The 12,033-nt window shown below is 34.5% G+C and overlaps 1 protein-coding gene across 2 annotated transcripts in view; it reads right to left on the bottom strand.

The window, feature by feature from the left end:
- Positions 1-3,548: 3,548 nt before the first annotated feature.
- LOC115209824 (UHRF1-binding protein 1-like) overlaps positions 3,549-12,033 on the bottom strand; it is a 90,576-nt gene continuing 82,091 nt past the window's right edge. For both annotated transcript variants that reach the window (XM_029778382.2, XM_029778383.2), the window contains 4 exons: positions 10,906-11,062; positions 9,476-9,735; positions 7,535-7,640; positions 3,549-6,865 (listed from right to left, as the gene is read on the bottom strand). In XM_029778382.2, the coding sequence (XP_029634242.1) occupies positions 6,357-6,865; positions 7,535-7,640; positions 9,476-9,735; positions 10,906-11,062 (1,032 nt within the window). In that variant the 3' untranslated portion in view covers positions 3,549-6,356. The remainder of the gene's footprint in view (positions 6,866-7,534; positions 7,641-9,475; positions 9,736-10,905; positions 11,063-12,033) is intronic.

Raw genomic sequence — 12,033 nt, 5'->3', positions numbered from 1 at the left:
CATCATTTAAAGTCCTTTTTTGATTTTTTTCATTTGCTTTCAACAATCTTAATCTGAACATTTTCAAAAAATGTACATTTGATATAGTTTAGCATGCTGATATCAAATATTGCAGTTATTATTTTGGAAAATTTTTAAATAAAGAAGTTAGAAGCATTTAAAGTTATGTATTTTTAGCCAATGAAATTTAAGCCACTACCCTCGCGGTGGAAGTCAAAACTGTTTGTTGTCATGACAACTTAATTCTTTTGAACATAAAAAGTACCTTTGAATCGTCGGACAACAATCCATGCTTCAGGAGACCTATTAAGTCAAATCAAAATCAAATCAAATGGAAATTGTAGTTGTGGCCATTACTAGTGCTGGTGGAATGCAATAAGCACCATTCATGCATGGGTCGCTGCCAGATCCATCTGACTGGCTCCCTGTGCCGGTGACACATAAAAAGCACCATCCGAACATGAACAATTCCAGTGCTGTCTGACTGGCTCCTGTACTAGTGGCACGTAAAAAGGACCCACTACACTCTCAGAGTGGAGTGGTTGGCATTAGGAAGGCCATCCAGCTGTAGAAACATAGCCACATCAGATTGTAGCCTGGTGCAGCTTCCTGGCTTGCCAGTCCCCAGTAAAACTGTCCAGCCCATGCCACCTGAGAAAATGGACGTTAAACGATGATGATGATGATATAACAAACAACAACATGGCTGCATATACTGGAAGTGTAGTAAGAGACAATGCCGAGAGTCTGTGTCTGTCAGAAGAAATATGTGGCTGGAAAGGGAAACCCTTTCACTTAGAACTACAATTTCATTTACACACTGCTGGGTGAAAGAGATAAATTTTGTAAAGAAGAATTAGGAATTGGTGTGACTGCAGCAGACAATTTGCTATGCAAACCAACAGAAATTGGTGCTCCTAGCAGAAGTGTTGAAATAGACAAAACGGGCTTTTCAAGAAAATAAAACAGATCAAATGCTACTCAAACAGTGGGTTTTCAGCATTGTGTGTCATGAAACTCAAGAAGTTTTTCTTTTCCCCATACTATCTTGAGATCATAATACACTCAAAGAATTCATTTGTCAATCAATTTTGTTAGGAACAACTATTTACAGTGACCCATGGCATGCATACTCACATATTCCTGAGATACCAGGATACTAATTTCGCAATAGAATGGTGAACTACAGAGTCAAGTTTGTAAACTTGCAGGACAGGACCCATACTCAATAAGCAGAAAGCATTTGAGCCTGTCTGAAATGAGGAAATAAATGATGCTGTGGCTTTCATCATTCTTCAGTGGACTTGTATCTCTGCAATTTATGTGGTGCTACATGTATTCAAAACAAGACTTGTTTGAAAAGATACTGCAAGGTATATCTCATATTCACTAATTTCAATATTTTTGTTTTGTTTTGGCTGTTAATTCTAGCAGCATGTCAAAAAACTGACTATGGCAATAATATTATTATTGTATATAAATATAAATCTTCAAGAAAAAATTATTTCCTTATTTACATTTTTAAATTCTTTTTTTCTTTTTAAAAAATCCATTTTTGTTTTCTTTTCTTTCATTAAATTCTTTTTTTTTTTTTTAAAAAAAGCCTCAAGCTTCCTTTCTTCATTTTCAATGATATTGTTTGTAGTTATGGCAACTTAGTTGCCATGGCAGCAGACATATTCAGCTTCCACTTGTGAGAACACAACTCATTTCATTGACTAAAAATATACAACTAAATACTTCTCTCTTGTTAGTTATTATTCATCATCAGCATGCAAAACTACATCTGTGAAAAATTTGAAAACAATCCATTGAGAATTGAAAAATCTTCAAGTGGTTGGAAGCAAATGAAAAAGATCTGCCTTTTTCTTCAAGCTGGCATGGGTTGGATGGCTTGACAAGAACACACAAGCCAGAAGGTTCCACCACATTTTATTGTTTTGGCATGGTTTCTATGGCTGGATATCCTTACTAATGCCAACCACTTAACAGAGTGTACTGGGTGCTTTTTATGTAGCACCAACACTTGTGAAGTTACCATGTACCTGTAAGATAGTCATCCTTCTAATTATTGAATGTTTATATGAAAGATTGTTACTGGGACTTAGGAACTTGAAGAAGTTACTAATGTAGTTATTGAAGCTTCCAAATCTTCCTTAAAACTTCTCTTCATATTGCAACTTTTGAAGTAGGGACTACAATGTAACAAGACCTTAAATGTACAGATAATATATCCAAAACAAAAGTGAACACTATAGATTGCTCTCAAAGGATGAAGCTGGATATCTTTACTACTATTAACTGGTGGGGGTTGATGTCCTTACTACTATTAGCTCACTATAGATTGCTCCTAAAGAACGGGACTAGATATCCTTACTACTACTAGCTGGGGGCTTGATGTCCTGATTACTATTAGCTGCTCAATGGTGATATATCAGTACTGGTCAATTTAGTTGATTCATATAGGTAGCACAGTGGAGTACTTTGTTTTAGGTATAACACTTTGTGTTGGATAGTAGATCTAATTATTTACCCTCATTTAACACCGCCAACTGGCTCGTGTACCTTTAGGGGATTCTGTTCTGTTGCAAATATTTGAACCAAGTCTCTGGAATGAAGATAACTCAATATCCTACTTATATTGCCACCTGTAGAGTTGTGCTTTTTTCTTCTCTCATCCCCAACATCACAAGAACATTGATGTTGCTCTTCTTCCTCTAGAGCCATTAAAAGAAACAGAAGTTAGGGGAACTGTACCGTGGATTTTTCAGAAAATGAAAATTATACTTTGTAGTTTCTACTGTTTCCTTTTGTTGATGAATATACAGAAATACAAAGAAGATACAAGTAACATTTTGGTTCTGTTCCTTCTTTAGACCAGCAATTGTTGTTCAGCCTTGATAGCACAGAGATATGATCAAAGACATTCTAACAATAATCACATTTTCATAAGTACAGCATACCTATGCCACTAGGGTGTGATTTGAGGGATATTTAGCTCCCGTTTCTAGCAAGTCAAGTTGTTGAATAGAAGCTCTCTCGTTGGCTCAGGGCTGCATTTAGATAAGTTGGTTATGCTCTTCCATCTAATTAAGCAGCTTACTTAGTTACATTGAATAGAGATGCACAGACAACTATAAGTGTCTCAAGATATGGAAAATTAAGATGAATTCGTTTGTCAGAGAATCTGTTTCTTTGATGTCACAGTATTTATTAAGCACAGGACACGTCAAAATGTTTGTCATGACTGGGATTAAACATTTGTGTTTTTTATTGTATAACTGATCGAACCCCATCTCCCAGGATATACACAACGAGCACAAACTGACTCAAACTCGCTCCTACACATGTCAAAATTAAACAGAGAATACAACCTGGCAACCACACCAGACTGAGGGTGGAGTCTTCGACTTGGCCTGAGCATGGACTCAAACTCAAATGAAATGAAATGAAATGAACACTACAGTGAAGTTGGCACCACACACAAATGGTCTTTTCTCTCATTCTCAGCCTACTCACACAAAGTGGAATTAAAGAAAGACTTCTGCTTTTAACTTTTAAAAATATTTATTGAAACCTTCTTTGTAGACTCTGCACTAAAACTTCTTCAGTTGCAATATTTTGGCAATGTGTGTACAGTGTTCATATAGATACAGGCAGGTGATAGGGTGGGTCATATATTTGGACAACAGCTTCTTTCAGCTTAGTAAACTTCTGGGTTACAAGATCAGACAGGGTGAAGTTATTTCTAACCGAAGTGTCTAAGCTTCATAACAACACTAGTTTCTTTCAGTAGAACGTGAAGTTTAAGACAAAACAAATTACATTTTATATATTATACACACACATGTGTACATTTGTACTGATTTGATCTATTTATAATTACTACAACACAACTAGATGACAAATTATTATTCACCAATTTCCAAATAAATCTTTTTAAAGATCAAAACCAACATAGTCATGTTGTGAAAGAGAAGGTATAGTCAACTGATTTCATCTCAGTATTGGAATTTATTTTACCAATACCCAATAAGAGAATAAGGGGTAACATCAAACTTGATGGAATCTAAACTCAGAAACATGAGACATTTAACAACCATAAAGCATCTGATCAGGCTCTATACCATCTACACCACCTCACTGATAAAACAATGGATAGTAATACCTTTAATGACAACTTTTTTTTTAAAGCCGAATAGAGACTAGGTGTTTATGGAGGTAACTTATTTAACACAGTGACTGCTAAATTTATTATCAGATATTCTTTATCTTCATATTTTTCTAATGACTAAATTTAGCAGTGGTTCTCATCTTAGACAAAGAAAGTCAGAAGATACCCAGTGAACTTTAGTGCAACCTTAGACAACCACATCTGAAGTTACTAGGAACCAGCATGTTCCTGCACGATATTGGACCCTGATATATCATAGTAGCTGATTACTTTACAGGGCGTCTCACAAAACACAAACATCACACAACACACCAAATGCAATTCTATATCACATACCACTCTGTTCTCATGCCATAAGATTAATCAGCTGCCATAAGTTTGATGGAGCAGAGTTGACTGGTGTTACTCAGTAACATACCACACTACACCAAATAACTCCACATAACACACAACAATAATCAGTTTCTCTGAAGAAACTGTGACACAACTGAAATCATTGACAGTGTAGTGGAAGCATTTGTGTAAAACAAATGTGTCTGGCATATTCCATATGCCAAAAACCTTTGATAAATAATTCTATTTTGTCAACTGACTCAGTCAAAATATTGAATTATATCAGAGAAAGACTTTGGAAACAATACCCTACATCTCCCACTGCTACACACTGAGTGCCGACATGCGAGCATCATCTATGTGCGTGATAAGGTGCATAGAAATGTAGTACAATCAGTATTTCCAGTCACAAGTGGAGTGCACTGCTTAAAGTTTTTTAATATTTTTTTTAATTGCAAAAGCCTTTGAAATGTGACATAATGTATTGATCATTGGACCAACAGAGGTGACACTCTCATTGAATTTATATCATTCTCCGGTACCTTAGCCTCTCATTGGTATTCAGTGTATTTCACTATTACATTAGATATGTCCAGAAGTTCTGCAGTCACATGGAAGATTGTCTGGCTCAAAGTAATTCTTGAGGAATTTCCCCAACACCTTGTAAGAATTCATTTGTCTTATGTTTAAACATTTGCTTCATGTATATATATTTTATCTTTCCATACTTAATATATTTAACTGTTTAACATTCAGTTTTCCATGCATTCATGCGAAAGATGATTTTTCTTTTATTAGAGCAATTGTTTTTACCACTAAGCACTCAACCATGAAGTAGGATAGAACCTGTTTTTGTCAGTTTCAATCGAAAGAATAGAGTTATGTCCTTTGCTCAGGGGCACAGCACAACAGCTGATATAAGGTTTGACTCTAGTCCAGCACTTTAACTCATAATATATATATATATAGATTATATCATATATATAAAATGAATTCCTTTTTCCATAATTCACTACACATACACCAGAAATACATCTTTCAATTATATTAAAGTATTTACAAACTTTTCATATATATATATATATATATATGTACTTGTGTGTGTATATATATATATATATATATACACACACACACATACATATAGGCATGCATACACACATGCTCATACACACACACACACACACACACACACAAAGACAACTATTTACAACCAAATATATATTACATAGCAGTGTGTATACGCAAAAGTGTACACAAACACCTATATACAGTAAACTGTTTCAGAACTACAACCAGATAGCATCACTTACATGAAACTGATAGTGAAACTAAAATAGATCTAGGTTATTTTCTAATTTTCTTAATACCCTAACAAATGTAGTAGAAGAAATAGTACTACTTAATAGCAATACAAGTAAATGTTCCATTCCTTCCGAGAAAATTAGAATGAAATTTAGATGAAAAACTGCAAGTGTTGCATTTCATTTTGAAATAAATAAATCATTCATTATGATCTCATCAGAATACTTATAGTATAACTGACAAAATGTTAGAAAAACTATTACCTTTCTAATCTCATTATCAATTCTTAACTATCTCTATGTTATTTCCATTGCATTACAAAATGGGGATTAAAACAAAAACCTTGTCATTTTTTAAAGAATTGAATAAATATAAGATAGATTATAGAAACTTGCCAAGGAACCATTCTATACATCATGTTGTATTCCGGCAGATATCTTGCTATAAAGGAAAAACTAAATGATATTGAATGGGTAACCAGTAAAATCAGAAGCAACAGTCTGTGAGACCTTCAAAGTCTGTTACGCAGGATAATTTAAATAAATTATGCTTGATTAGGACTTTGTAGATGCTGGAAACCGGTGCGTTGTTGCTCTGATGAAAGCAACTCTTCTTGAAGCAGGTGCATTGTTGCTAGTAATGAGTCCTTTTCTTTAACAGATGTTTGTATTTCTTCTTCTAAGTAAGTAATCTTTTGTAATAGTTTCAGATTTTCAGTTTCTAATGATGTTATATGTTCTGAGTTGAAATTCTGATTAGAATCTTGTATCTGAGAGACTGTTTCATCTAAAGATTCCTTAAGTTTTTGGTTTTCATCCTTCAAACTGGCAACTTCTGCCATAAGCTTTGTATAATTCTCTAAAGTTTCAGCTTGCTTTCTATTAACAGATACCAGTTCTTCATTCTCATTATGTAACTGTTCAATTATTCGACTAGAAGTACTAACAGAACCATATAAAGCAGCTTCTAAGGTGTTTTGATTTTCACCTGATGAATTTTTGGTAATCGAGGATGATTTTGAGATCCTTTTGTAATATTCACTCTCTTTAGCACCTGTTGGTCAAAAGAAATATCACATTGTATGAGAGTTAACATTTTTAAATAATATTAAAAAAAAATAATTGAAGGAAGTTCAAATCTAGTTCAGAATTTACTTTCATACATTCTGTAAGTGTCAGTTTGATTCAATACTGGACACCTCAGTTAAAATCATTCAAAAAATTTTCTCTGGACACAGTAATTGCTACAGAGTATTACTGAGCACCAGTAGAGAATTTCCTTGTAATGTACAGCAGTAAGGTTATTTATATTACAATGACGGAAAATGGATATAGGAGCTTCCTCCTAGTTATTTGCTATCTCTAAAAACTTAGGTGTTAAGTAGCTTAGTATTACATCCTATAATCAGTAATCAAAACTACACAAGAAATTATCCAAGTGCATGTGCAAAGACAGATCATTTGAGTATGAGAACTCATCTTTTTATTTATATCAAGCACTGTTTAGTTGAAAACCCATTCATTTAAATAGAAGTTATATATCACTTAAAATGTGCCTTTCAACTCTTTTTTTTTAATACATTTTCTCCCTTTGATTATTTACTTTCTTAATGTGTTAACACATTTCTGAACCTTTCTTCATGTTATATCAACATTAAATAATAAATTAAAACTACACATATGCTTCTTCTTCCAAATTATTCAGAAATACAAACATGTTTACCTCTGATATGAAAGACTCCATCCCCTCCACGATCAATTATTGAACGATGCAATGAAATTACAGTTGGTGGTTGACTAGAGTTGCCACAGCTGGATGGACGGTCTTCCTGTGAAATAGTAACAGTGATAACTAATGTGAAATCATTTCAGTATAATAGATTTATAAACATTAAACCTTAAATTTTTAAGGGTTAAAAAAAACTGGTTTTCTTGCTTTTTGTTAAGGACAATATTGAGAATACTGGGTTAGCAAGAATGTAATTTCGTTTTTCACAAATAGATAGAGTTACAATCTTCTTGAATGACTTTTGTCAATGTTATGATTTTTTACCTTTTAACATTTAATAGCTGTTACTTTTAGCTTACTTTAGAAGCAAATTGTATGTAATTTTGTCCACAGCTATTAGTTAAGTGTCAATTTTAGCATAGAGTGCAAAAACGAACATTTTCACCGTATTTTGATTTTATATTTCTCTAAAGGCAAGAAAGCTGCTGAGGCTCAAAAAGAGATATGTGAGGTTTATAGTGCTGATCACTTAAGAGAATGCACATATCAGAAATGATTTTAAAAATTCCGTTCTGGAGACTTTTCACTCAAAGATGACCAATGTTCTAGTTGATCTACTGAAGTTGATGATGACCAAATCAAAGCCATAACGGAATCTGATTGTCATATAACTGTTTGAGAGATTGCAGAGAGGTTAAATGTATCACATACAACAATTTAAAATCACTTAAAATGTCTTGCACTCATTAAGAAGCTTGATATTTGGATTCTACATAAATTGAAACAGCTGATACATTTTGACTAAATCAAGTATCAATAAGACATTCTTTAAAAAGTGTGTGTGTCTGGTTGTCTTATATTTGCTATGCTATAAGAGTGAAGATATTCATGGAGTAATTGTTTTCACAGCTGGATGTCCTTCCAGTAACTAATTACTCAACTATAAAGAAGTGGTACTTGCGATCTGTTGAGCAAACTTTGCCTTTCAGTATATGACATCATTCGACAGTTGTAAATGAGTGTCACCATCATAGAAGCTGTCATTCCTTTCCAACTTTCTGGGAGAACATGTTCAGCCATTGGAAAATACTACCTTGCCTGGAAACAGGTGAGGATTGGTAACAGGAAAGGTATTTCATCATCATCATTGTTTAACATCCACCTTCCATTCTGGCATAGGTTGGACAGTTTGAGAAGAGCCAGCCAGGTAGAAGACTACACCAGGCTTCTGTGTCTATTTTGGCATGGTTTTATGGTTGGATGCCCTTCCTAACACCAACCACTCTGCAGAGTGGACTGACTGCTTTTTACATGGCATCAGCACAGGAAAGGTCAGTTTTGGCATGGTTTTTACAGCTGGATGCCTTTCCAAATGCCAACCACTTCATGTGGCACCAGCACTTGCAGAGTCACCAAGTAACTTGCAAGATAAAACATCTTTGAGAAGGGAGGGAGTATTGGAGGAGGTAATTTTGCATCAGATGATAAAAGGTTAGAGTGTGACAGAAACAGGTGTCTTAGGAGGTACAAAGTTGGCCAACCAGAGAGAGAGAGAGAGTTAACAAAAGGAGGATAGAAACACATAGAAGGAAAGAAAGAATATATCCTCAAACTGGAGGCCTGACCTGAATACTTGCAAACAGAGTGAGCTTCACTCAAGGCACCCAAGGACTGGGCAGTGATGTTAAACCATGTGACAGATTAAGTCTGCTACCCAACTTCGTTATTTCACTTTCTGGTACTAATTTTATTGAACCCTATTTTCTGGCATACAGCTCTACCTTAACCCTAATGTTTACATTCCATACCCTGAAAACAGCCAGTTATCTGTTCAGTAGCTACCCAACAAGCCTTGCCTATAGCAGTAGTGTCAGATACAACACCTTGAAACTGTAAAATAAAACAATTATTCAATAACTGTCCAAAAAGCCTTACCTGTAATGTCAGTGTCAGGTCTTTGATGCTGATATAGAGTGGCATGAAGACAGGAGGGAGCTCATCCTCAATCAGGTCAGTTATATTCATAAGAGCTGACATCTGAAATGTCAGGTTGATGTCAGCCAAGTCAATGTGTAAAAATCCCCGCTCTTGTCCAATGAGATCATTCTTTAATTCAGCCAGACCAGGACCAATCATATACTTTAGTCGTACTGGGAACTGCGCTGTTGACATTGATTTTGTCTCATACTGTAAACCTAATACAAAACAACAACAGCAGATTTACCAGCCAAATTGGATGAGAAATGTGTGTAAAGTAATAAATAACAAACAGGAAACTATTCAGCTACCTACTAATTGATAGACAGAAGAACCTGTCCCACATATTGATTAATGTAAGCTGAGATAGAGGAAGAAGTATAAAATGTTGACAAAGTTAGATAATAATGATTTAGGTAATGAAGATGTTACAGAAAACACTGCTTGCCTTCTGTAAACTCAACCCACAAGATTATGAAACATCAGTGAAATCTAGTTGTGACAAGGCTGTATTCTCCCCACATCTGTGTCTTAATTAACAATGAATGGATCATCAATAAGACCCCATCAGAGGTATTATGTATACATTTTCCCTCACATTTAGAACTTGAGTGTACACTTGACTTGGTAATCTTCTCCTCAAAGATAGATTATCTACAGGAGAAAACTGATAGGTTGAAGAGTTATGCACTGCAGACTTAACATCAATAACTCAAAAACACAAGTCATGTGCATGTTCCAACAACACAGCACCTATCACAGCAGATGGCTAATCAATGAGCCAACTAAAAGTTAAGTGATTTGTCCTTAGACACAAAACAATGCTGGTTAAAGATTTGAACAAGTTACCTTGCAGCTGGTAATTTAGCATGTCATCGACTCGTATACCTGCTACTCAAATTACACACTTTAGAAAATGGATCTTTTATCTTTTACTTGTGTCAGTCATTGGATTGTAGCCATATTAAGACACTGTCTTGAAGGGTCTTAGTTGAACAAATTGACCCCAGTACATTTTTTTTTTTTATTTTAAATCTGGTACTTTTTCTATCAGTTCCTTTTGCCAAGCTGCTAAGTTATGGAGGCATAAACAAACCAAATCAGGCTGTCAAGCAGTGGTGGGAGACAAGTAAAAATATAAAAACACACATATATCTTCAAAGGGTTTTGACACAAGTTTTAATCAGTCAGATTCTTTCACAAGGCATTGGTCAGCCTGGGGCTATAGTAGAAGACACTTGCCCAAAGATGTCTGGCAGTAGGACTGAACCAGAAACTACATGGTTACTGTGATATACATTTAAACTGTTGACTTCATTAATGGAATAGAACAATAGGGACACTTAGGAAACAATGCTAATTTTACTACAAGAATATATGAAAAATACCTTTTGATGAGGTAAACTTGCGGTGGAATCCTTCCCAGCTGAAACCTCTTGATTCAGCAACATCAATATTTTCTAATTGACAACGTAATACAGTACCACTTCTCAAGTTCTGGACAAATGCTTCAGTTCGGCTCAAATGGAAGATTGAAACATTGATCTGAAAAAAAGCAGAAGATGACTTGTTTAAAATTAACTTATTGCTTCACTATGTAGCTTTATCTTTGCTTTACACAATATGAGCCTGCATTGTGAATTGACTTGAAATTATATGCTATTGAAATAGCTGCAAATGTGAGGACATGTAATAATAGTGAATAATATTGATTTGGTAGAGATGTATTCAACTGCCATCAAATAGATGTACAATCAAAGGCAGTCAAGCCATGACTATCCCGTTTTTTTTTTAGGTTTTTTTTTTTCAGGAATAGTGTACCTCAAACTACATTACCTAATGTATCCTTTCTTTTTTATGATACTAATGTAAGAGATTTGACTGCTATTTCTAGCAGGTCAACTGACTAAATAAAGGTTCCTTCATTGGCTGGAGATAAAGATGAATAGCAAGTTGGTGATAGGGATAGCAGTGGATCAATGGATGTAACCTATGGGGTCTAAATCTGAAACTAAAAATGAAACATACAAAGTCATTCAGAAACGTAATATACACAAAACATCATGTTAGTGGTAGGCCAATTATGGATTAAAAAAAGACAAATTTGTAATTAATAAGTAAGCATTTGAAGAAACAATATGCAACATAAATATTTAGCATACTTTAGGAGAGTGATAGAAAATATAAACTATTTCCAGATGTGTAATTTATAACTGGTTTTATAACAGGCATCCACTAATACATGAAACTTCTTCTCTATAGCAAAATCTACCATTTTTTAAACTGATGTGTTGATAGTTAGTCAGGCAGAACTATCTCCTTCCAGTATATCTTCACACATTATGACTTATCTTCACTGTTTTACATCTATTTTGACATGCTCATGCTAGGTATCTGTAGAAAAACATCACAAACTCTAGGTTTCTTTTTTAGGGCTTGAAATACCTCAACCTCTGATCATTTGCTGACCATCTACAAAACTCTACTAAAACTCATATTGTAACAACTGCTCATAT

This window comes from Octopus sinensis, linkage group LG3 (genome assembly GCF_006345805.1).
Source record: "Octopus sinensis linkage group LG3, ASM634580v1, whole genome shotgun sequence".
NCBI lineage: Eukaryota > Metazoa > Mollusca > Cephalopoda > Octopoda > Octopodidae > Octopus > Octopus sinensis.
Note: the sequence above shows the minus strand (reverse complement) of the source record. Positions and strands in the feature narration are given on the sequence as shown.